Below are 27,522 nucleotides of genomic sequence, written 5' to 3' on the forward strand. Positions count from 1 at the left end.
CTACAAACATTCATCTACAATCCCTGAAAATTTCAAGCTTCTGTCTTGATTAGTTTCGGAGGAGATGCGTGGACAAAATGACCCTTACAAATTTATAAAATCGTCAATATCTGAAACCAGAAGTGACGTCATCAATTAAACAATTAATTATATGTAGCACCGGTGATGCTCTATAAGTCCTACAAATTTCGTGAAAATCGGCTGAATAGTTTATGAGATATAAGCCACCAAAAAAGTCAGAGGAAGAATAATAATAATGAACTAGACACGATCTCGTTGCGAGCAACGAGGAGGTCTTCCGTCCGATTTTTAGAATACGGAATGACCTTGCTCTTGATCTTTGTCAACGAAACGTATCTGGAAATGGAAGCGGGGTCTAAGAGTAATGGGTGAAAGACTATCTACCCCTTTTGTGTCCCTTTTTTGAGGGATCAGCTCCTTTTCATTCATTTTAGTTAAAAGGTATTTTTGTGTACTGCTAATAAATGTTTAGAAATTGGTTATCGTTTTGAGATATATGTGAAAAATAGTTTTTATATCTGGTCCTAAACTCCATTTAGGGTCCAAATAACAAACAATATATGGATGTACATTGTTAAGCACATTATTTTCAGTATCTTTTGTTAAATACTGCTTTTCGGAATTGACCTCCATTTTGAGATATAGAGGATCAGAGTTTCGGACTTCTGGCCCCTTAAAATCCCTAATTACGGAACGTAGGAGTAAATGATTGCCATGTTTAGGTAAATAACGTTAGAATAAACATAATTGCCTCTATAACGGATCAAAAAATATTTCGCAGTAAATATTTATCATTAAAAGTCTTTAGAGCCCCCTCAGCCCCTTGTTTGAAGGACCAGCCCCTTTTTCACGATGTCATAAGAATGTGTTTGTTTTTGTTCAACAAGAAATTAGAAATTCTGTACCGTTCTGGAGATATCTGGAGAGGGTCGATTTAGGGGCCGACCCTGTAACTCTTTTAAAGGACCGCATCGCACAGAAAATATGGTTGCATATTGTTAAGCTTAATTTTTTTGGCATCTTTTGTTCAAAATTGTTTTTTAAAATTTTCCTCCATTTAGATATATTGAGCATCAAAGTTTTCGACTTCTGGCCCCTTTAAATCTATGGTTACGTAATATAGGAGTAAATGATTGCCATATATAGGTGAATAACGTTAGGATGAACAGAATTGTTTTTATAAGGTATCACAAAATATTTTACAGTAAAAAGTTATCATCAAAAGACTTTAGAGCCCCTCAGCCCCTAATTTGAAGGGCCAGCCCCTTTTTCTTGATCTCAAATGAAAGCTCTTGTCAATTCAAACACATTTTGTTCAACAAGTGTTTAGAAATTCTGTACTGTTCAGGAGATATCTGGAGAGGGTCGTTTTAGGGGCCGACCCTGTAACTCCTTTCAGGGACTGCATAACAAAGAAATTTTTGTTGCATAATGATAAGCTCAATATTTTGAGCATCTTTTGTTCAATATTGCTTATCAAAATTTTCCTCCATTAAGATATATTGAGCATCAAAGTTTTGGACCTCTGGCCCCTTAAAATCCCTAATTACGTAATATAGGAGTAAATGATTGCCATGTATAGGTGAATAATGTTAGAATAAACAAAATTGCTTCTATGACGTATCACAAAATATTTTACAGTAAAAAGTTATCATCAAAAGACTTTAGAGCCCCCTCAGCCCCTAATTTGAAGGGCCAGCCCCTTTTTCTTGATCTCAAATGAAAGCTCTTGTCAATTCAAACACATTTTGTTCATCAAGTGTTTAGAAATTCTGTACCGTTCAGGAGATATCTGGAGAGGGTCGTTTTAGGGGCCGACCCTGTAACTCCTTTCAAGGACTGCATAACAAAGAAATTTTTGTTGCATATTGATAAGCTCAATATTTTGAGCATCTTTTGTTCAATATTGCTTATCAAAATTTTCCTCCATTTAGAGATACTGAGCATCAAAGTTTTGGACTTCTGGCCCCTTAAAATCCCTAATTACGTAATACAGGAGTAAATGATTGCCATATGTAGGTATATAACGTTAGAATAATCATAATTGCCTCTATAATGTATCACAAAATATTTCACATTAAAAAGTTATCATCAAAAGACTTTAGAGCCTTATCGGCCCCTAATTTGAAGGGCCAGCCCCTTTTTCTTGATCTCAAATGAAAGCTCTTGAAAAAATAAATTTTAATTGTTCTACATGTCTTAACAAAATATTTTCAAGAAAAGAGATAATTAAAGAAAACCAAGAAAAATCACTACATTTTTTATGTCTCAATTTTCGGGTCCAGGCGAGCTTCGGCGCCTTTTGTGCCAAACATAAATGGCTCACTTTAAACAAAACTACAATCATTCGTCTACAATTCCTGAAAATTTGAATTTGATATCTTTTATCGTTTAGGAGGAGTTCGACGGACAAGCTGACACTCTAAAAATCGCTAAAACGTCAATATCTCTAAAACGGAAATGACGTCATCAAAATAAAAAATTTCCAATAAGGTTCAGATCAATATCTATCAGATCTGAAAGTTTCAAGAAAATCGGCCGAGCCATTTTCGAGAAGTCGCGCGGACAAAATTTGTAAGAAAAAAAAGAAAAATAATAATAGGGAAAAAGAAACAAAGCAAAAACAATAAGGTCTTCCGTTGGAAACGGAAGACCTTAACTAGAGCAAAGCTCGTTGCAAAGCAACGAGTGGGTCTTCCGTTAATGATGGAAGTAAAGCTGTAAGTTCCTGTAAGAAGCAGAGCTCTTATACCAATAGCAAGGAAAACTAAAATAAAAAGATGAAAAAAAATCGAATTAGTCCTGGTACGACTTAACAAAATACGAATTATTTTAAGTACGACTTAACAAAAACCTTTCCGATTTCAAGAACGACTTAACAAAAAAAATCCGATTGTGTTTAAGTACGAATTAACAATTTCCGTATTATTTTAGGTACGAGTTAATTTATCTTTGAACACAACACTATTTCCCTAACCAAGAACGTGGAATCAAAATTTCCGGAAAACTCAATTTTCAAATCCCAATATCTCTGGAATGCATCGTCCGATTTTAAAACGGATTTTAGTTTAAATTAAGCTTAATAAAAGCTCCTTTGTTGCTTTATGATTTATATCAAATTATTGATCAGAAAAGAGTTATTATAAAAAGACTTAGTAGCCCTTCAGGGCCTTAATTTGAAGGGTCAGTCCCTTTTTCTTGATATCAAATAAAAGGTCTTGCTAATATAAACATATTTTGTTCTAGAAGTGTTCATGAATTGTCAACCGTTCTCGAGATATCTAAACAACTCAGCTATGTTAAGGAAGGTCTAAGAATTCTCCCATGTGTGATTTAGAAAAAAATGTGCATAAGCCCCGCCCCTTATTCATGAGATTTTACGAGATATGGGTATTTCGGTAATTAACAAACATCTACCAAAATGAATATGATTAATTATTGGGTTTGAATGGTTCAAGAAAGGTGTACTGAAATAAAATCATAAACTATTCTTTATATCTCGCGAAATCATGAAATTCCTAAGTCGTCTGATGACGTGTCGAGGTTGACTACGTCACACCGGCGCTTGCAGCTGTGATTAGAATAAACATGTGGACTTCAGTGATATATCTCGGAATTTAACTCGTTTACAACCAGCGTGGACAGAAATCGGCATAGGATTCAACTGAACAAGGTAGGATTTATCTGTACTTCCCCTAGATATTGTTTTATATTACCTAATATTGTTGGATGGAACGGAAACGAAGTGAAATTCCTCGGCTTCAATTTTGTTTACTTGTTTACATTTGTTTTTCATGTAATATTGTGTTCAAACATCAGTTTGGTGACTCAGTCAGGCAAAGTAATTGTTCTGCGTTTTGCTAGTTTTGATCATAGAGAGCGTTGAGGCTCATTGTAGCTTTTTACTGGTCTCATATCGCGATAATATTAGATCGCATTTCCTCCATGTTCAAAGTACACAATAAAAAGTCCATGGCCAAACACTGTATGTGCTAGCACTACAAAGATTACTGTGGGGAGCTATAACTGCTTAAGAATTTATACTTTACAAATAACTCCGAGTGGTTTAACTATAAACTATATAAACTTCCTAAAGGAATTACTTATTTCCAGATCGTGTTTAAATTTATCGCCGAACGAATCGCTCGAATAATGATAAATACGCTCAGTTATATGTGATAAGAAAATAACTTGATAAAAATATGTGACTAAACAGTTCCTCAATAAGTGCATCGAAGTTATTTATCTTTTTTTATGCATAAAAATAATAAAATCAAAAAACGAATCGCTTACCTGTTTGTTTACGTTATTGTTCCATCCCGCGTACGATTTAATTTTACCGTAATATAGGTCAGTAAGTTATCCCGCTCGAAGAATATTCAGTTTTAAGATTTAATTATTCATTTTGAGTACTACATTAATTGCAAAAATCATTTAATTCTTAAATTTCGTTTCATTTAACTTGCATTCCTACATTTTGATGGTATGGGATAGCATAGGATAGGATAGACCTTATTTGCAGGATAGGATGCAGGATACAGGATATAGGATAGGATAGGATAGTTTTGTCAACTTTCACGATAGCAGCACTGTAACATAGCTGAGAACTGTATTTTAGGGGCCGACCCTTTAACCCCTTATCGGGGCCACTAACAACAAAATGTTTGGTATCATATTGTTAAAAACATTATTTTTAACCACTTCTGTTCTACATTGCTTTTCAAAATATTTCTCCTTTTTCATGTATTATTGATCAAAATATTGAATTATGGCCCCTTGAAACCCTAATTACATACTTTATGACTTAGGTATGGTACTGTATAGATGAACAGATGTACAAACAACATTTTTGCTTCTATATTTAATAACAAATTATTGTTCAGTAAAGAGTTATTGAAAGAAAACATTAAAGCCCTCTTGGCCCCTAATTTGAGGGGCCAGCCCCTTTTTCTTGATATCAAATGAAAGGTCTTGCAAATACAAACATATTTTGTTCTACAAGTGTTCAAGAAATGTTAACCGTTCTTGAGATATATGTACAAATATGTTTTAGGGGCCGACCCTTTAACTCCTAAATGGGGTCATAAACAAAAACATTTAAGGTAGCATACTGTACAAAACATTATTTTGAGCAACTTTTGTTCTACATTGCTTTTAAAAATATTTCTCCTTTTTCAGATATTAATGATCAAAGTTTTGAATTTCTGGCCCCTTGAAACCCCTAATTACGTAGCATATGACTTAAGTATGGTACTGTATAGATAAACAGCCCAACAATGAACATTTTTGCTTCTATAATATATAACAAATTATTATTCAGTAAAGAATTATTGTAAGAAGACTTTACAGCCCTCTTGGCCCCTAATTTGAGGGGCCAGTCCCTTTTTCTTGATATCAAACGAAAGCCCGTGTAATTTGAAACAACTTTTGCTTTGTATGTTTTAACAAAATATTTATACATCAAAAGATATCACAGAAAATGTGCAAAAAATTCGTGAAAAAATTTGGTGCCAATTTTCAGGTTCAGGCGAGCTTTGAGGCCTTTAGCAATTTTCATCATTGGAAGCATAGGGGTACATCTACATACATTCATCTACAATCCCTGAAAATTTCAAGCTTCTATCTTGATTAGTTTCGGAGGAGATGCATGGACAAAATGACCCTTAAAAATTTACAAAATCGTCAATATCTGAGACCGGAAGTGACGTCATCATTTAAAAATTTAATAATATGTAGCGCTGATCATGCTATATCCGTCCTGAAAATTTTGTGCGAATCAGTTGGATAGTTTTTGAGAAATAGCGCTCCAAAAAAGTCAGAAAAAGAAAAAAAAGAATAATAAAGAAAAAGAAACCGTAGAATAACAAGAGCAAAGCTCGTTGCAAAGCAACGAGTGGGTCTTCTGTTAGTGTCGAGAGTAAAGGTAGAAGTTCCTGTAAGAAGGAGAGTTCTAAAACCAATTACAAGGAAAAACTAGAGCAAAGCTCGTTGCAAAGCAACGAGTGGGTCTTCCGTTAATGTCGAGAGAAAGGCTAGAAGTACCTGTAAGAAGCAGAGTTCTTCAGCCAAGAACAAGAGTAACTAAAACAATAAGAAAAAAATTCGAATAATTCTTGGTACGACTTAACAAAATCCGAATGATTTTAAGTACAACTTAACAAAAACCTTTCCAAATTCAAGAATGTCTTAACAAATTAAACCCGAATGTGTTCATGTACGACTTGACACGATAATTTTTGGTACGAATTATTTTTTAAACCAAGAATGCGGAATCATAATTTCCGATAAAAATCTTTTAACCCAAATTTCTCTGTAATGCATGGTCCGATTTTAAAACGAATTTCAGCGTTAGATTAAGTTTAAAAAGTTCTTTGTTTTTGTTAAATGAAAAATATCATATTATCGCTTATAAAAAAGTTATTATAAAAAGACTTACTAGCCCTTTAAGCCCCAAATTTGAGGGACCAGCCCTTACTTCTTTATATCAAATAAAAGGTCTCGCAAATGTAAACATATTTTGTTCACATGTATTCACAAATTATTAAACATTTTCGAGATATCTGAACAGCAGTGTTTTAGGGGCCGACCCTTTAACTCCTTATCGGGGCCACCAACAAATCATTTATTTTTAATTGCCATATTGTTAAGAAGATTATTCTTAACATTTTGTGTTCTACATTGCTTTTCAAAATATTTCTCCTTTTTCAGATATTAATGATAAAATTTTTGAACTTCTGGCCCCCTGAAACCCCTAATTACGTTATATATGACTTAGCCATGGTACTGTAAAGATAAACAGCTGTACAGTGAACATTTGTGCTTCTATAATTAACAACACATTTTTGTTCATTTAAGAGTTTTTGTAAGAAGATTTAGGAGCCGTATTGGCCCCTAATTTGAGGGGCCAGCCCCTTTTTCTTGATATCAAATTAAAGGTCTTGCAAATATAAACATATTTAGTTCACTAAGTGTTCACAAAGTGTTAACCGTTCTCAAGATATCTGTATAAATGTGTTTTAGGTGCCGACCCTTAAAATCCTTAGTGGGGCCATCATCAAAAAATTTAAGGTGGCATATTGTACAGAACATTATTTTGAGCAACTTTTGTTCTACATTGCTTTTCAAAATGTTTCTCCTTTTTCCGATATAAATGATCAAAGTTTTGAACTTCTGGCCCCTTAAAACCCCTAATTACATAATAAATGACTTAGCTATGGTACTGTATAGATAAACAGTTGTACAATAAATATTTTTGCTTTTATGATTGATAACAAATTATTGTTCTGTAAAAGGTTATTGTAAGAAGACTTTAAAGCCCTCTAGGCCCCTTTTTTGAGGGGCCAGCCCCTTTTTCTTGATATCAAATTAAAGGTCTTGCATAAATAAACATCTTTTGCATTACATTATTTCACAAAATATGTATACATCAAAAGATATTTCAGAAAATGTTCAAAAATTTCGTGGAAAAATTTGGTGCTTATTTTCAGGTTCAGGCGAGCTTCGAAGCCTTGGACAATTTTCATTAGTGAAGGCAATTGGGTACATCTACATACATTTATCTACAATCCCTGAAAATTTCAAGCTTCTATCTTGATTAGTTTCGGAGGAGATGCGTGGACAAAATGACCCTTAAAAATTTACAAAATCGTCAATATCTGAAACCGGAAGTGACGTCATATGTTTAGATTTTAATAACCTCGAGTATTAACGATACCAAATAAGTTCTGAAAATTTCGTGGAAATCGGTTGAATAGTTGTTGAGATATAAGCCACAAAAAAGTCAGAGGAAGAATAATAATAATGAAAAAGAATCCGAAGAAAAACAATAGGGTCTTCCGTTGTAAACGGAAGACCCTAATTAAAAAAATATTTTAAAAATATCGACTTAACTATATCTAAATGATTTCAAGAACGAATTAACAAACACCTTTACAATTTCTAGAACAACTTAATAATAAAAGTCCCGAATGTGTTCAAGAACGAATTAACAATTTCCGAATTATTCTAGGTACGAGTTAATTTAACTTTGAATATAATGTGACGGGTAGTTATTGGGGATTTTAGCCACCCCCCCCCCTTTTTTTTTTTGTTAATTGATATGTAATGTAGCAAGGGGGATAACTCCAGCGTGGAAGTCCGGAATACGGGGTGATAGGTTTTAACTCTTATATCTGCTAAAACCCGCCAAATAAATGTAACTACAGAGTTCTCCTCTTCTTGTTTTTATGTAAGAAACTGGTTTTATAACCTTAATCCATGTTCATTATTATTTACTTGATTGACAATATGTTTATATGTAAACATGCATGTCAATAGAATTGTTGTAAAACATTTTGTACCTTTTAAGATGCATTTTGCGAAGGCAGCACATGTATATGTACCTAGTCACGTGTCTATCGATCTAGTTAAACAGCAGAGTGGTTATTATAAAAGTATTTTCAATGAATATGTACATTACATCAATAGGGTAGATACGGGAAATTTTGTGGTAAAGACTACTTTTATATTTTTCTTCAAAATGTACATGGTAAATATGTTCCGGAATTTAGTGAGTTTTATCGTGTAGGTTTAGGTTTTAGCTTGCGTAAACTGTTTCCGGTTTGAGATAAATGTACACAAACACGAGAGGTTCCATATTTTGTGTATTACTACTAGTTTAAATCCTCAGACATAATGACACGATTGTTGAAATTGATTAAGACAGTTTATTTGAATATATCAGTAAGTTATCCTTTTATTCTAGTCTTTTATTCTAGTCAGTTTATTTTGTAAATCCCCTAGACAAATTGAGTTGATTGTTTACAAATTCAGTGATTGTTTGTGATAGGTTTTAACTCTTATATCTGCTGAAACCCGCCAAATAAATGTAACTACATAATTCTCCTCTTCTTGTTTTTAGCATCAGGACTGGGGTAACAATAACACTAGTTTCTTAACCAAGAACGTTGAATCAAAATTTCCGGAAAACTCAATTTTTAAATCCCAATATTGTTGTATTGCATCGTCCGATTTTAAAACAGATTTCAGTTTTAAACTAAGCTTAATAAAAGCTTCTTTGCTGCTTTATGATTAATATCAAATTATTGGTCAGAAAAGAGTTATTATAAAAAGACTTAATAGCCTTTCTGGCCCCTAATTTGAGGGGTCAGCCCCTCCTTCTTGATATCAAATAAAAGGTTTCGCTAATATAAATATATTTTGTTCTACAAGTGTTCACGAATCGTAAACCGTTATCGAGATATCTAAACAACTGTTTTAAAGGCCGACCCTTTAACCCCTTTACCGGGGCCACTAACAACAATATTTTTGGTATCATGTTGTTAAGAACATTATTTTGATCAACTTTTGTTCTACATTGCTTTTCAAAATATTTCTCTTTTTTCAGATATTAATAATCAAAGTTTTGAATTATGGCCCTTTGAAACCCCTAATTACGTAATATATGACTTACGTATGATACTGTATAGATAAACAGTTGTACAATGAACATTTTTGCTTCTATAATTAATAACAAATTATTATTCAGTAAAGAGTTATTGTACGAAGCTTTTAGACCCCTCTTGACCCTTAATTTGAGGGGCCAGTCCCTTTTCTTGATATCAAATAAAAGGTCTTCTAAATATAAACATATTTCGTTCAACAAGTGTTCACGAAATGCTTACCGTTCTTAAGATATCTGTACAAATGTGTTTTAGGGGCCGGTCCTTTATCTCCTAAATGGTGTTATAAACAAAAACATTTAAGATAGCATATGTACAGAACATTATTTTAAGCAACTTTTGTTCTACAATGCTTTTCAAAATATTTCTCCTTTTTCATATATTAATGATCAAAGTTTTTAAACTTCTGGCCCCTTGAAACCCCTAATTACGTATCATATGACTTAAGTATGGTACAGTATAGATAAACAGCTGTACAATAAACATTTTTGCTTCTATAATTAATAACAAATTATTATTCAGTAAAGAATAATTGTAAGAAGACATTACAGTCCCTTTGGCAACTAATGTGAGGGGCCAGCCCCTTTTTCTTGATATCAAATGAAAGCCCTTGCAAATAGAAACAACTTTTGCATTACATATTTTAACAAAATATGTACACATCGAAAAGTATTACAGAAAACGTGCAAAAATTTCGTGGAAAAATTTGGTGCTAAATTTCAGGTTCAGGCGAGCTTTGAGGCCTTGAGCAATTTTCATAATTGGAAGCATGGGCATACATCTACAGACATGCATCTACAATCCCTGAAAATTTCAAGCTTCTATCTTGATTAGTTTTGGAGGAGATGCGTGGACAAAATGGCCCTATAAACTTTACAAAATCGTAAATATCTGAAACCTAAAGTGACGTCAACAAAAAATGTAACTAAAAACATTTATTCCCTCTGATGTCCTATAAGTCCTGAAAATTTGGTGCAAATCAGGCGAATAGTTTTCGAGAAATAAAGCTTTAAAGAAGGCAGAAAAGATTGTTAAGAATAATAATAATAGAAAGAAACAGTAGAAAAACAAGAGGGTCTTCCGTCGAAAACGGAAGACCCTAAAAAGAATCCGAAGAAAAACAAGAGGGTCTTCCGTTGGCAACGGAAGACCCTAAAAAGAAACCGTAGAATAACAAGAGGGTCTTCCGTTGGAAACGGAAGACCCTAATAAGAATAATCTTAACCCGCACAATAATGGAAAGGTCTTCCGTTGGAAACGGAAGATCTTAATCAGTTCAAGAGAAAACAATATTCAATTAAAATTTTTCTACAATCAATTACAAACTGATCCCACAATAAAAATACGAATTTCGATACACAAATCATACTTTTTTTCACTTTTTAAAAGTAATTTGGGCAAAACTGGTATTTGTAATGCACCCTAATATAGCCAAATATTGGATTTCGGTGTCTAGCAAATCAAAAGAAACATATTCAAATACATTTTAGATATCTAATAAATCTTCCAAAAGCTTGCCTCTCTCATTCATAAATAATGAACAATTGAGCATAATATGCATGTTAAAATTGTTTTCCATTCTTTTACAGTGAGTGCACAATTTTGGAACCGTTTTCATAGACAATAATGTAATAAAACGATTTGAACATTTTTAGGCCCGGGTTTTCTTAAACTATTGTCCATAAATGAATTGGCTTTAATTTACGATGACTATTTCTATATACTGACATTTCAGGAGTGCTGTGCAACAATTGTTTCCATTTTATTTCCTCTTCAATAAAAACATTATTGCCTTGTTTTGAAAATATATACATTATGTAGCTTTGTTGTAAACACAATCTGTAAAAACATTAAAAGACAATCCATACTCAATTGCTGTCTTTTGAATAGTCTTAGAAACAAAATATTTATCTGAAACATCCTTGGAAGATAAAAACATTTAAACTTTATTATGAACAGTGGTTTTGTCCGCTCTTTCATTAGTCTACCAGGAAATAGAAGGCGGCATTTGTCTATATATCATTTTACTGACCACAGGCCGAGGTTCGATGTACAGGATAGAGGTGAGTATTTCGAGAGTCCTTACACAATTCTTGAAAAATGTTGTTGGGTATATTTCAGTTTGGACTGGTCCCTTTTTTTGTAAGATCAGTCCAAAGGTCACATGAATAAAGAGAAGGAAGAACGATTTTTTTCAAATTTTGGCTGATACAAATGGGTTGATTTTGGAATCATTAACGCCAACAGGATTGAGTGAATGAATTTTACCTCTTGCTTTTTTGCAAGCTCTTTCTACAAGTCTATCACTTTTCAGATTAGCCTGCAATAAACAGCCAGCATAAATAACATCATTGCAATTGGGTACCACATTGTCAAAGAGTTGAACAAGTTTCAATGAAATATGTGCCTGTTTATTGATTCTTCTGCGGAGGTCGCCTGTTTCACCAACGAGCATTGCTTAGAGCAAACTTTGCAAGTGATCAGATAGATACAGTTGTCTGTGCAGCAAGACGTGTTGCCAAATATCTTGTAGGTGCGACCCGTAATGGGGCTTTTAAAACTGTCCGCGTTGGTGCTGTGTTTGCACAAAACGCATTTGGCATCGGAACATGTCTTAAAACCACCATTTTAAACGTACATGTAGCTATTGGCGGATCCATTTTTTCGTTAGTGTAAAGAATGGGCAGATTATTTCAATGGATGCTGTTGAGGTTCTTAAGGGCGGGATGATAGGGAGTGGCAAATGGAACCCTGCTTTTGTCTGTTTTTTCTTTGTATTGCAAAAGGGTTTTTCTGTCTTTTGTAACAATCTCATCAATTGCAGATTGCACTGTGTGTGCTTTATAGCCTCAATTACACAGATTATTTTTTAATATTCTGCTCTATTCTTCAAAGATTTCATTAGAAAAACAGATCCGTCTGATTCGGATTGTAAATCCTTTAAAAGTATGGGGAGGGTGGCAACTCGATGCCTTGAGATAAAGGTGAGAATCAGTGGGTTTCGTATGGAGACTCAATTTTAAATCTCAATATCGTCTATGAACCTCAACCGCCTCAAAGGTTAAAAAGGAGCTCTTAAAAGCAGGTTGCTTTTAATCTTCTCATAAATATATTGGCGTAGGAAGGATTCAGTTCGGTGAACATAGCTGTACCACTTATTTGTATGTAATGTTCGCCATAAAACATGAAATTGTTCAGCTTGAGAACATATTCAAAGAGCTTGAGTAGAGATTCGGTTGACGGCTGCTGAATCGTTCTACTGTGCCATACCCCCCTGAAAGCCTCGATACCTTCATCATGAGAATATTCGTGTACGAGGACGTGACGTCCATTGTAACGAGAAGAGTATGGTCTGACAGGCCAGAGAAAGGTGTTTCATTCATGTAATCTATAGTGTCCTTGGGGTATGATGGCAAATATTTTACATGTGGACGGAGATGCAAATCTATAAATTCAGATATTTTTTTTTCCATGGGATGGCCGATGGCACTAACTATAGGGCGCCCAGGCATGTCTTCCTTGTAGATTTTTGGAAGCAGATAAGATGGACCGGTCTACAAATGGTTGGGCGAAGCGTTTCATAAATATAAACACCAATTTAATCATTTTCATTGTCAAGGGTGTCAGTGTCAAGAACTTAAAACTCTTCGGTTGGTTCAGAGTCCATTTAATTGTCGAAACGATCGTCTGCCATCTGTCTGTTGACTTAGGCAAAATACGCTTGTTTTTCTAGGACAACTACTGTGGATATTTGTCTGCTTTTTTAATGACTTTGTCGTCCCTGTTTTTCAAAATTTGTGAAGACGATCTTTCTTCTTTCGTCAGATTGTCAGAGACGAGTTTGTGGTTGGTCAGGAGCTTCTCAATGTCTGACTCAACAGCGTCATTATATATTTTAGGATTTAACAGCTTTACGGTGGATTTTATTGCGCTTTCTCATCAGAAATCGTGCTATCAATAACAACTTTATCCCTCGACCTTATTGTGACTACTTTCCTAGGTACATGCTTATCTACTGTAGAATAAAGGACATTTGTAAATTTGGAGTAAATTTCATTTACTAGTATATCACATGATTTGAAGACTTCTACATCCAAGTTGATATTAGCTAGCTCACTTTTGAGTTTGTTAAAATCAGCATAGTAATAATATTCAGCAATTTGTCTTCTATAAGCGTATTGTTTATGCAGTATTTAGCAGTGTGCGTACTGCAGAATGGAGGAGAGACAGATGTATGTTTAACCTAGGCTGGTTCACTAGTAATTGAAAAGTCAGGACACGTACCCTCAGGGGTAGTAAAGTTTGTTGGTGTATTAATTAAGTTGAATACGTTCAATCGTTGTAGTATTTGTTTAAACCTTGTATTTTGATTTGTTAACTTAAATATGTTGGTATTAAAGCTACAACTAAAAAATATCGGAAAATTATCATCAAGAACCGTGTTTAAATTCAAAGAGAATAAAGCCCAATAGCCAGCAGGAAGGAGGGTGGTCTATACAATGTACCTAACAAATTTTGTTGTTGTTGTTAGCATGTATTTTAGACCAGGTAATTTCTAATCTTTGCATTGAAAGATGTATACGTTCATAAAAGGTTAATTTATCTGAAATATAAATAGCAACGCCACCACCACATCTATTTCTATCATTACGTAAAGGTGGGTGAAAACCATCAAAAGAAATACTTCCATTGTCAATTGTGTCATCAAGGTGGATTTCATTAATTTTTATAATGTCATACTTGGATATTTCAGCAGTAATAATATCTAAATTTGGTAAAAGGCTGCAGACATTGTTATGTACTATACTACAGTTTGGAAAAACAACTATTATATTAAAATAAGTTTCTCATCTTGTATAGAGAATGATAATAAAATACTCCTATCAACTTCATATAAGTTGGAAATACCTTAATCATTTGTATAAAAAACGACAGACAAAATGTGACAGGAACGTTTCAGATATTGTATATGATGTATAATAGCCTAACAATAAAACTGGTTCAATAAGACTGTTAAAACATGGAGAAAAATTGAAACATAGAGAGTGAATGCAGAACACAGTCAAAACGTGCAAAATTTGGGAAACATATAACAAATAAATTGTTTTGTTGTAAAAAAAAAAAAACAAAAAAAAAAACAAAAAAAAACACATGAAATCAAACATATGCATACATGCATAAGTCCTCTCGAAAACGAGAGAATGCTTTAAAGTGTCTGATTTCAGACTTCTCTCATATCTAAAAGTGTGCAGCATGTACATGGATGATATGACAATAAAGAAATAATACAGAACCATATTTACACAAGAAACCAAGGCAAAAATCTATGAATCATAATGTATGAATCGAGAACAAAGAATAAAAAATCATGGATGAATGCTGATATATGAAGAATATGATTGATGGGGAAACCCCGTTCTAAAGTAACCTAGCGGTTGCGGTGAGCACTATCGATGGACTGCATTAGCTTGTTAACGTCAGATGTCCTGTACATGTAATAGTCCACTTTTTGCCGGATATAAATATATATATATACAAATCGGCTGATGAACCACTGACTGCACACGGATTCCGTTAAACATTTACCGTTTATTAGTCGATAATCGGCGGCCAGCAAGACAACGCCTTTTCGCAGTTATTTGACAATAAATTGGGGCAATGCGTGCGTTGGTAACTGGCGAATATTCAATAATTGAGATCTTGTTCATGTCGACCGACGATTCACCGACAAATATTTACATTTTCTAATATGCTTCTTTATATGAACCTATAGAATTGCCAAAATGTTCAATTTTGTATGAACTATTTCATGACGTCACAATGATCATAGCACGCGCATAACGCTTGTCGTTTGGATAATTGTAAACATAAAATCTCGGTAATTTTCACAATTTTAAACGATTTGTCTTTTTGAAACGTAAAAATAAGTAATAAGCAACAATGTTAAAAAGTTCACCCGGATATGAAGTTGGTTGGTAAGTTCTTTAATCTACTGTGAAGCACGAAGGGCTTCACAGGATTTGATTACGTGACCTATTAACTTCATATCCCGGTGAATTTTTCAAATTGCCGTTTATTTCTGTAATATTTACATTTCGTAATATGCTTTCTTATATGAACCTACAAAATAGCGAACATGTTCAATTCTCAATGAACTTTTTCATGAAGTCACAATGCTTATATCCTTTAAAGATATTGGTGATCCTAGAATTCCATTGGGTTGCTGCGCGTTGTCCGATACCAATGTCGGGCGATCATGTTTCATCAGTCTAAACATGACTATTTTAAATCAGGAATACACACGTGCTTTGTGGACCTTCCGTTTACTTAAACACTCTTGATCAGTATTGCTTATTGCTAATCCCATGTAACACCTTCATTCATTACATGTACAAACCTAAACGGTGACACATTAAACATGCATCGAGTTATATTTTGTATGAAAAATATCGTCATTGCTTACTCCCATTGTCTGCACTGGTAAAGAGAATGCCACTTTCAAACCTTAGACATGTCTGACATCAAGCTGAATGGGCAACAAATACAAATTGTGCCTTTAAATACAGAAGTAAATTGTGGCATATATTTGCTGCTGACTGTAGACATAATCCCAGTGGGCATTTCAACGTTGAAACAACGGTGTTTCAATGATAAACTGCAAAATTGAATTAGCGTAAACGTTGTTTCAACGTCAAAAGTCTACGTTGATTCAACGTAAAATTTAGATTGAAATCAGGTTAAAATCTAGTTATTAATAAATTAACTTGTTAGATAATTCGATTTAATTGTTTAAAGAATTAAATCGCTGTATAAGAGAGACCATTGTTTGGGGTTTTTTTGGGGGAGATTATTAGCATACCCCAGTAGCTACTTCGTCAATTAGTCAACCCCACTGCTCTTCCTTTCCCTTTTCATCGACGAAGTGAAGCAGACGAGAAATCGCATATCCAGTTTGAAATCTGTTTATTCTAATTTATTATTGATAAATTTTAGTTGCGTGAACACTCCGTGTTCACAGGGCGCAATCTTTAGCTGAACTTAACGAGGCCGAGTCTAATTTGTTCTGCCCTAGATTTTTTAATGATATTTTTTACATGAATTTCTACTGATAAAATTATTATTTGAAGATAAAAATAATAAGACATTTACCACACCGTTTGTTTAGTGGGTCATCTCAAAGTTTGATAATTTTTAACATAGGATCCTATGGGATTTTGCTTGAAATGTATCAATTTTGCACATTTTTTGCATTTTTTGAAAACTTCTGCCTTAGGGATTTCTTTTTCTGTTCTACATATTAAAGTTATTGCTAAAAGGGATTTAAATGGTCAAATAAAAAAACCTTTTACCTCCTGGTTTGTTCCAGAGGTCTTATCAAAGTTGATTTATGTATGTCCAATTTGTATTTCCGATTTGTCAGATAATAGCTATTTTTTATTTGACAAAGGCGGAAATGGTGATCTTGAACCTTCATAGTATTATTAAAACATTCAAACATATTTAAGTAATAAATAAATATAACATCACATATTAAGAGTCATTAATATAAAATACATGGTTACTGTCTTAAAATATATGAATTAAGCTATATTTAGGCGGGTTAAGAAAACGTGACAGAGGGCTAGGCTTGCTGATCCCTCTTCACGTTTTCAACCCGAGCCCAAATATAGCTTATACTTCGTGACATTTATGCTTATTCCACAATATAACATTAGTTTTATGCATCAAGCGAGCTATTTTCAACAATTTTGCTGAATATCTGCAGTTGAAACTATCACGCCATGGCGTCAACCAAGCAAAAAGATGACATCACAATACAAATGAAACGCTGCGCAAAAGCGTGCGTACTCGTTCTGTACTCGGTCTCGTTAATTAGGGTTATATTTAGTGAGCATCTGTTTCCAGGGCTCGTACAACTCTAATTTTCAATTTGCTTATTTGTGTCAAATTTGATATGTTTGATTTGCCAGTATGTTCTTTAACAGTTTCATTTGTATATTCCCATATTTATAATTAATTTGCATATTTGACATTCTAATGTGCATTCCATTTATATGTATTTGACATTTCTGTTGCCATAATCGCCCTATTTACATTGGTCGATAACCTTGGTTGCAAAGTAACCAGTAAATAATTGAAATTTATACTGTAATCCAAAATTGTAGTGAAGCCACGGCCATTATTAGCCAATACATATTGAAATTATAGATCTTTGGTTTTCTCTAATAATACTTTTAAACACATTTTTATTAACGCGGTCTTTTAATATGTTTCTTGACTCTTTATTTGAAAAAAAAAACAGCCCATTAGATCCAATTTTAGTGGCTGTTCATTCATTTCACAGTACTAAATATCCTTCGCTGAACAGTATCAACACAAGGTTTTCAAAATGTTACTACGGCGGTTGTAATATCAACGCCAAACGGTAGACATGCTTGTTTTTCATGGACAAAGGATGTTCATACGAAATTGTAGAATCCATAAAGTTACTCCTTCAAGACATTTGCACTGACAGATTGCTTAACAAAAAAAAACTCCAAAATATTCCACTGTAATTTATAATATAATCACAATTGTCCAAAAGCTAAACATTCAGCATTTTACAGAACATGAAATCCGTGTAGTGACTGCAAAAGGTGTATCTTGGTTAGTGAACTAATTCGAATACGCTGTTTCCATGATCAAGGTAAAGAATATAGATAAACTATCGCTGCCAAGAGTCCAAACCATCTAAAAAGGCAGATATCAACATTCAATCAACATTCAAATACAATGCCAAATTTGAAATCTAAAATATATAGACTTTTCTTTTTTAAGTAGTCGATAATAGCGTAACAATTTGCTAAACATAAATGTATTTTATTATGTATAATTTGCTTCGATTTAAAAAAAAAAGGGAATTTCAATAGAATAGGAATGTTTCAAAATATCAACATTATACATGTATTTATTACACAATTTTCGGAAGCTTTACATCACATTTAACATTGTATTTTTTATATTCGCATGTTTCTTTTCACAATTTAATGAATTGATCGTGAATATTTTGGACCCATCAATTAAACACTTTATGATAAGTACCTATTTGAAGAAGATTGTAAACTCTGCTGTTTTGAACTCAATTTGATTTCTGTATTCCTATCAGTTCCCTTTGCTAAATGATAGCATGTTTGATCTAAAAAGAAATCAATGTACATTTAATCTTATTGAAACCTGTTGGGCGCATATCTCACTGAGCAACGAATCAGCTTATTATATCAAATACAATAAAAAAAACATAACTTTAAAGGACTGCAAATTGCAGGCAACATATGATATAAATAAAAATACATTTTGAAACCATAGTTAATTTTGAATGACAACCAGATATGAATGTCCATAGCCTTCTTTTTTATTTTTGGAGGGGGTTTTTAATTTGGAAGCATGATATGGGCGCTATTCCAGAAATATAAATAGAGAATTCCCAAAATGTTTTGCAATGACTGCCCATATTGTTTTATTAAGAGTTTCAATATACTTCTCGGAGTTCCTATTTCTATATATTAGTACATCTGACCCCACAACTGAGTATGTCACATATCCACAAAACGTAACAGTTATCCTCGCATTTCGGTCATGTTGATCCACATACTCTAGACGGTATTCCTCTTCCTGAGATATCCATTTATATAATCGGTTTTTGTTTGATATAACTATCTGAGTTTCATCAGAAAAACAATACTTTTCATCCATTGTTATCAATTTTATAATTGTTCAAATTTTCTTCAATTCTGACACTGTAAGGGTCGTTCTGTTCTTACTTTGTCTGTTGATTATTTAAAAATGGAATCTTCTTTGATCAGTTTTCGCAGAGTTCCGTCATCATTATATTATTTAACAAGGCTGGAAATTGTAGATTTATTCACAAAAAGTATTTTGCTACTTTCCCTTGTTTTTCACGTCAAATAATATTATACTATAATATATATAGCCAGTTTTCCTCGCACCTATTACATTTCTAGTGATCTGTTATTTATTTATTTATTTTTTCTTTTGTTTACAATTGCAACACCGAAGAGTTTAAACAAGGGGGAAGACTAACATTGGGTGCAAAGGGAAACCTTACTCCATATAATAAGTTCCAAGCATTGATGTTAACAAAAATAGAAAATATGGAATTTCAAACTAAAAAGAAAAGAGAATAAAATAAGTAACCAAAAAAAAAAAAAGGCATCAATCACTGTATTGTCTCCATTATTAATGAGGTCTACTCAGAATTAAAAATGATAACAATGAAAAAACGTCTATTGTATGTTACAGGCTTTTGATTGAATTATTATTTTTCACTTTCAAAAAAGGGGGTCAAGGACCTAGTTTTTTAGTTAGGGGCCTATGATTATTTTGTTTGAAAAATTAATAGAAATCTTACTATTGAATTTTTCTTTAATTGTGAACGTAATAAAAATACATATAGCTTAGCTTAAATTATGAAAAACAGTTTAACGATTGGCAATCTGAATAGATATATCATGTATTGTAGTCCGAATTTCCTATATCACTTTTTAAATATCTATTTGATTCAACTTTACAAACAACTCAATATTGATAACACTTAAACATTATCGCCTTTAACTACTTAGAGTGATTTTACTCTGTTGACATAACAATTATATGAGGTCAGTTAATATTTAGAGATATGGTACCTTTTTATTGTGTAAGCACTCTTCAATATCTTAGCATTGTGTGTCAAGTAATTATTTTAAAGTACAAGTACGATAAACCAAACAAAAACATGCAAAATTATATTAACAAACGAATATACAATCTTAACCTTTATCATAATAACGCAGCCAAAAACGTGTGTTGTGACTTCTCCTTTTGAAACAATATGCACACCAAAAGAAAAAAAAGTTGGTTCGTAAACATTGTTTTTTTTAAAACACACACACACCCACACATTTTTAAACTTACATTTATAAGATTCTGCTGAATTGTAAAGTACAGGACACGGTAGTTCATGTGTTGTACATTGGGCGCCGTAATGTTCTTGTATTACCTTCCCCATTGTGTTGTACTCTGAGCAATATCCTGAATCAGAAGACTAAATATTTCTAGGGCACAGATTTCAATGTTGCACACATGCAAATTTATATGTTTTTATCCAATTTTTGTACCTAAATATGCACGCGAATACAGTTCAAACCTGCATGTTACGTATGAAGAGAGTTGCGTTGTTTTATTACCCACTATTCTGTTTAAATATAATCTAAAATAGCATAACAGTTATGATGGGTTTTTTTCAAAACGTTCAAAGAAACTAAAAAAAATTCTCATACAAATTAGAAAATAACTCTTTTACTTCTATGAATGTATTACTAAATTTGATAAACGAAGTTTGTTTCAGTAAGAAAAAGTATTCCATACCAAATATGGTTCGATTTAAAGCACAGACTTCTAGAAGGGCATTTCTTAATTCATTGATGACACAATGGTACTGAAATTGGTGGTTTGCTGTACTCGAACAGTTCTGCTTTATGGAATCACAACTCATGTTTTTGGCAGCAATTTTCCAAGATTTGATGTCTGTAGGGCATTTTGAAACAACTCTTATTTTTATAGCTGATTCCTCGCAAAAGGTAAATGATGAGCCTTTCTAACAAACAATCAAATGACCTTATTCATATTACTAATACACAATCATTTAACAACGAATGATTTTTTTTTTTCGAAAACCCTTTCCTTTTTTTTAAAGCTACTGTTTGCGTTTCACTAAAATCATTTGAAGAAGTTTAACGTAAACTAAGAGAAACATATTAGAATACACTATGTATCTTGTTTATCAAGTTTTAAGAAGAGCGCAAAATGTAATGATGTGATGCATGCAAACTTTAAACTTGTGATATTTCTGAAACTTACGCATGTTCTATTTAACATGTACACATCAACTTTAAACATGTTGATACAATGTAATGGGGAAAATGCCGCATACGAGGGTCAGTCAAAAAATATGAAGACAGTGTGGCTCTCTATCACATGTTCTTCGTAAAAGTCATAACTAGTGGATTTATTTATGCACTAAATTGATTAATATGCAAAGTTTCATTCCATTTGATAAAAAGGTATCTTAGTGACCCTATTTAAAAAAAAAATGTCATGTCACAACGGAGCACGGTAACTTTCAAAACTCGGCGTCAAGATGACTCATGCAAAGGTTAATATATGATTACCCACTCTTTCTATCCGCAGTTCAGTAAAGTTAAAAATATCAACGAATTTTTGTCACGAAAACACACTTTAGTTCAACGGGCTTGTCCTTTCTAAAATTTATAACAGTCGCTCAAAATGCAATATATTTCTGAAAGAAAGAAATATATATATATATATATATATATATATATATATATATATATATATATATATATATATATATATATATATATATATAGTCGCATGGTACAAGCAGATGTATTTGTGGGTGTTATGTCATTTAAAAATTTTATATTGCAACGACATAATCATATCAAAATTCACAACTGAATTATAAAATAACTCGATGATTGATCTTAGATTTTGAAAAATGTTGCAAACTTTTTTAGATAAAAATATTTGTTACTAGAAACCATTATTTATATTGCATTTGTTGAACATTTTTTAAGGTCGCAGTGTTAATATCATTAAAAAATAATTAATTTGTAAGATTTAACAAGAATCTCAGAAGTTTAGAAATTACAAACCATATTTCAAATTCACATGTAAAAGTTATTCATGATTAGATAAGTGTATGCCCTTGCAAATGAATGATTTATTTAGGTACCTGGATTTAAGATACAGGCTATTTTATACAAAACTGAGGTTGCATTATTACACGATGCATAATTTTAAAACAATTAAAAATAAGACTATATAGATGGCATTCTACTAATAATAATGTTGAACAAAATATTAATTTGTAATTTTTGTAAATCTACAATATTTATTTTTCTTCGCTAAAAATATGCATGATTTCCTTCATTGATTAGACTTTTGTAGTACAGCGAGAACGAACTCTCGCTTATTTTACAGTGGGTATGACAAAACAGACATCGAAATTGTAAGTTATAGCATTTGTTGTTTTTAATTAAAAGATGATTATAAATTAAGTGTGCTAATAAATGAATCAATAAGTACTTCGAGGTTTGTAATATACTGTGATGTCATAATGCACATGTCACATACTTTTCATCTGAACGGAATTTATTGACAGCCTTAACCTGCTGCGTCACCCTTAGTCTCTTGTGCTCTTCACCTTACAGTTTCAAACAGAACTGCTCCACTTGACGTCTTATCTACTCATATGTGTTTGAATCATAAGTTAGTTCTTCGAAGTTTTCATTTTTTTATCCTAAACGGTAAAGGAAAACCCCGAAGATCAGATGACGTTTCTGGTTCTTTTAATCAAATATTCAAAGCTATTCTATTTTCTTTCGGGCTGTTTGATGTCAAAAATACAGTTACCACAACGCCTCACAATAGGTATGAAAGTTAAAACACAAAAGAAATAACATTGTATATATTATTTGCAATATTGATCATTTTCACAGATTGTATTGGCTTTTCCTAGTTTAACCCATATTGTTTGTACCTCTCGTTGGGCTGTGACGTTTGGCGATGTCATCGTATTTAGTCAGTTTTACAAAGGACTATCTGTCATTAGTAACTGATTTCTATTCAACGAAACAATTTATCTCATCATTATTTGGCACATATAATATCATAAAATTACTTAATTTGAGGTTTCAATTTATTTGGTTTTAATTCCAATTTTTGGAAATATTACTTTTGACATTATAAGGTTTATTGTTGACATAAAATAATTGTTGACCTGCGGCGTGACCTCATTTTTGCAGGATTAAATCTTAAATTATTCTTAGAAATAAAGTTTGCAAATTATTCAAAATTATTCTTAAATTAGGTCTACCAAATTCAATAATAATATGACGTTAAGTAAAATAGCTATGTCAAAAGTCTTCGTATCTTTTTATTGGCCCTCGTATAAAATATAGTCACGTTAAACACGTTTGGCACGTGGTATCACAAACCAAAAGGAATTGTTGCTTGTTTACAAATTTTAAGATTACTTTTGAGTCATGTGAGATTGCAAATCAAAGATAAATTGATTGATGGGGTTTTTTATTTATTTTTTGGCAATTAAAAGCAATTTGTATTCATAAACTATGTAGAATAGGATAATAATAAGTTTAATTCATAGCAGTACCATTATCAGTTTTTTCAACTTTGAATCATTAAAAGAGTTCAATGTTGGCAGAACATGTCCTATGTTACTTACGTTATTTCTGTTAGTTGTGTTGACAAAATTCACTTTACATTTAACCTAAAACTGGAAATTAAAGGCAAGGGGTGTTTGTAAGTGATGAATATTTCTTCTTTTTTAAAAATTAATTTATAATGCCCTCTTCGAAGAAGAGAGGCAATGTTGCTTTGCTGGTGTCTGTCTGTCTGTCTGTCTGTCTGTTCCTCTGTCGGTCGGTCGGTCAATCATATTCAGTTTCCGTTCATTTTTTTCGCAGAGGCTGCACCTACTGAAATGAAATTATGTATACAGGCTTATCATAAGAATATGCGTTATGCCCCTTGGACGAAAACTTCCAATTATTTGCACTTTAAGTTTACTTTTTTCATAAGAAGTAGCACCAACTGAAATATAATTTTAGTATAAAGATTTAACATATAAATATCTAGGTCAGGTTTTATATTGGGTACAAGCGACCATAATTTGGCAGAATTATACACCTTGAACGTTGAGAAATCCCAATTAGTTGCACTCTCCATTCATTTTCTTCCTAGGGGTCCCAAAGGGTGGGGGCATATTTGATTCAAAAACATCTCTTTTTGATATTATCATTAAATATATACTATGTTTATCAAACAGAAGCGAAAACATTGTAAATAAGTGCATATAAAGATAAATAGCATTAACAATTACATAAATAACCTAGATTTAAAATAATTATTTATACATTTAGAAATTATCCACACTTTAAAATTTTACCTCAGTCGCAAAAATCATGATATGCAGCATCAAAAGAATCTTTGCTATACTTCTCATTACTTCTTTATCTGTGTACAGGAAAAAGAATCAAGGTAAAATTCAATTGCTGTTTAAAAAAAAAATGTTTTTTATTGAGTAATAATATAAGACCGAAAGGTTTTTAATCTTAATTTTTGTTGCAAGAATGGGTGAACAATTTCATCGCGAAAAAAAGAAAAAGTATGACAAAAATCATAACACATGAATACTGGACTTATCTGTGATTACACTACGAATCGATTTTGTAACGTAAAGTCCAAAACGTTTCATCAGGGAATATTTCAATAAAAAAGAATTTAAAAAAAAATGCTGAAAATGATATAAATAAAATAAATAATGAGTCATTCTTTGAATATTCATCGCGTATTCAAATCTTTCTTAAAACCCTTTGAGGTTTATTAAATTTGGTAACCCTTAACGATCAAAATTTAGAGATATAGTGTCTTTAATAGTTTATTAGCAATGTTCACTTTTGTTGTATTGCGTGCCATACACTAATCTTAAAGAATAAGTGAGATGAAATAAACAATATGCAAATGATATTGACCAACAAATAAATTGTTAACTTTTTTATTAGATAATTACTGCAAAAAAATTGTAGTGAAAAACAAAATCGAAAAATTTAGTTCGAATTTCTTCGGATTTGCTACAAGTGTAGTTTTGGTTTAGCCCAATTCCATACTTTAGTTAATATAAAGAATGTTGTGTCAATAAACATTCATTTTATAAATATTGTTTGAGTCTAGAACAACGTTTAAACATGACATTGGACTTTAAACCGATCAAAATGTGATAACTCAAGCCTTGAGTAAACAGCATCCTTTATAATAATTCTAGCATCTTATTTTCAGTAATATTTATTGGCTAATTTATAAATTGATCACATTATAATTACTGTAATAATTAACATAATACTGGATTAATAATTTAATGACCCGACAATGGTCGATTCTTTATTTAAAATTTAAAAAAAAGTTACCTTTCAACAGTTATATAGGTAAGTTTTCCAAAAAGATTGGTAATTTTCAAACTTCTTTACATTTAACGTAACACTCTGAAAATTTTCATGAACATTTTCAAGATGTGTAAAACTTTTCAGATAAGGAAGTAGTTATTTTTATCACTAATGTCTCTTCTGTGAAAATGTCCATTGAACAGGTTGGTAATTTTCAACTATTTATAGCTTAATCCATTGATGTTATATCACGCACACTCGATATTTAAACACCGTTGTTGGCTTGCCTTTTAAATGTTACCTCTATGTAAAATGTCTTTAACAATCTGTTTATCACCTGTTCTACCTGTTCGTGGCGAAGGTTTCTTTCTTAGTGCATAGACTATACTTTTTATGATCTTATTTGTATACATTTTAAAAATTGCCACTTCTCTAAAGACACGACGACACTGTCAAATGTTAAAATGTACATGTGAATGCAATATAGTGAGTGGTTGATACAATAATATATCAACTCCATCTATTAAGAACATTCGAAATCTTCACATGGGGGAAAATGATAAACCATCACGTGTTGACAAAGCATCCAACTCATCATGCAATTTACATAGAACGTTCATGCGAAAGGCAAAATTATGTGACAATTGTCATTATTGTGTACATCTTGCTAAGCAAAATAGATACATTCAAATCCTAGTTAAACATTTTTATTTTGAAATATACATGTACAGTGTATATGCATTCAAAATTATATATAAAATATGCCTCATGATAACTTTCAATGTCCTCGAAAAATAAATACCGTACATGTACCAAAAAGGCATAGACCATGCTTTCCTGACACAACAGTACTGTAAAACATGTTAATTCTTTGCGCAATTGTGTGTATAGAATTCACTTTTTAAAATAGTTTTGACAGCAATTTACAATTATTTTTATTCTGCTGAATATTGTTTGACCTACCATAGTGTAGTGGCTTGTGCATTGTTAAAATAATAGCTGTGACCTTCAAATAAAGAAAATAAGATGAGTCATACATTTTGTAATTGCTTTGATCTGCAGGTTATACAATCGTACAATACATAATAAAATAATACATGTCATTTGATCTAAAGACGGCCGGGAAGAGGCGTCCGGAAACCACCTGAAATATCAACTTTATAATTTTAAAGTTTCTTAAAAATTAAATAACAAGAACACTTATAAATATTGACATTTTCTTTACATATTTGATTAAACCCTTTAAAATATTTTTAATTCCTTTTTTTTTAAAATAAAATTCATGTTATTTTATGGGTGTAAAATTAATAAAACAATGACAATGACAATGGACTTTATTCTCATAACTGAATTAACAGTGTAGAGAAAATACATGTGTACAGTATGTACACACTACAATATATATAATAGATGAAAATCTTTGGTACAGGCAGGATGAAGGGATAACATATATAATTTAACCAAGAGAGCTAACTCTCTCAAATATAGTATCTAATAGTATACAAATATTGGTAAGTTTATGTTTGTGACATTAAACAGTTTTTCAAATTTTACAACATTTGGATTTGTTATGAAATCATTTGGTAAACATATAACCCTTGAATTGGCTATATATACATCAGTACATTTGCAAAGGTAGTGAAATTCATCCCCAATTTCATTGCAGGTACATAATTTACAAATTCTGTTTTCTCTAGGAATATTAAACCATCTAACTATCTCAATAGGTTATTTAGCATTACCAGTTCTAAAGTTACAATATTTCTTACATAATTTTGTTGGCAAAGTCAATAAACACTTTTCAAAATCCAGTGACTTTTTAAAAATCCTATAATTTAAACCTTTTGGAGAATTATGTACCTCTCTATACCATGATTGCTTAAATTGGTCTAATAAAATATTGTATACTTTAGATTTTAACCAGGGTATGTTTATTGTGTTTTGATATCATATATATGACAATCCACATTGATTTAGTTTTCTTAATGGCTTCGCACCATGGGTTATTAAGATTCTTCAATACATTAAAAAGTTTTGCT

The 27,522-nt window shown here is 32.0% G+C and overlaps 1 protein-coding gene across 1 annotated transcript; it reads right to left on the reverse strand.

The window, feature by feature from the left end:
- Positions 1 to 17,840: 17,840 nt before the first annotated feature.
- Positions 17,841 to 25,635, reverse strand: LOC117686136 (uncharacterized). The gene is made up of 6 exons (XM_066071650.1): positions 25,508 to 25,635; positions 24,490 to 24,557; positions 20,865 to 21,093; positions 20,412 to 20,528; positions 18,543 to 18,636; positions 17,841 to 18,191 (listed from the first exon to the last, which is right to left on the reverse strand). Exons 2-6 carry the CDS (start codon positions 24,544 to 24,546, stop codon positions 18,143 to 18,145), a joined length of 546 nt encoding a protein of 181 aa, XP_065927722.1. The 5' UTR covers positions 24,547 to 24,557; positions 25,508 to 25,635; the 3' UTR covers positions 17,841 to 18,142.
- Between the last annotated feature and the right edge of the window lie 1,887 nt (positions 25,636 to 27,522).

The sequence above is a fragment of the Magallana gigas genome, chromosome 9, assembly GCF_963853765.1.
Source record: "Magallana gigas chromosome 9, xbMagGiga1.1, whole genome shotgun sequence".
NCBI lineage: Eukaryota > Metazoa > Mollusca > Bivalvia > Ostreida > Ostreidae > Magallana > Magallana gigas.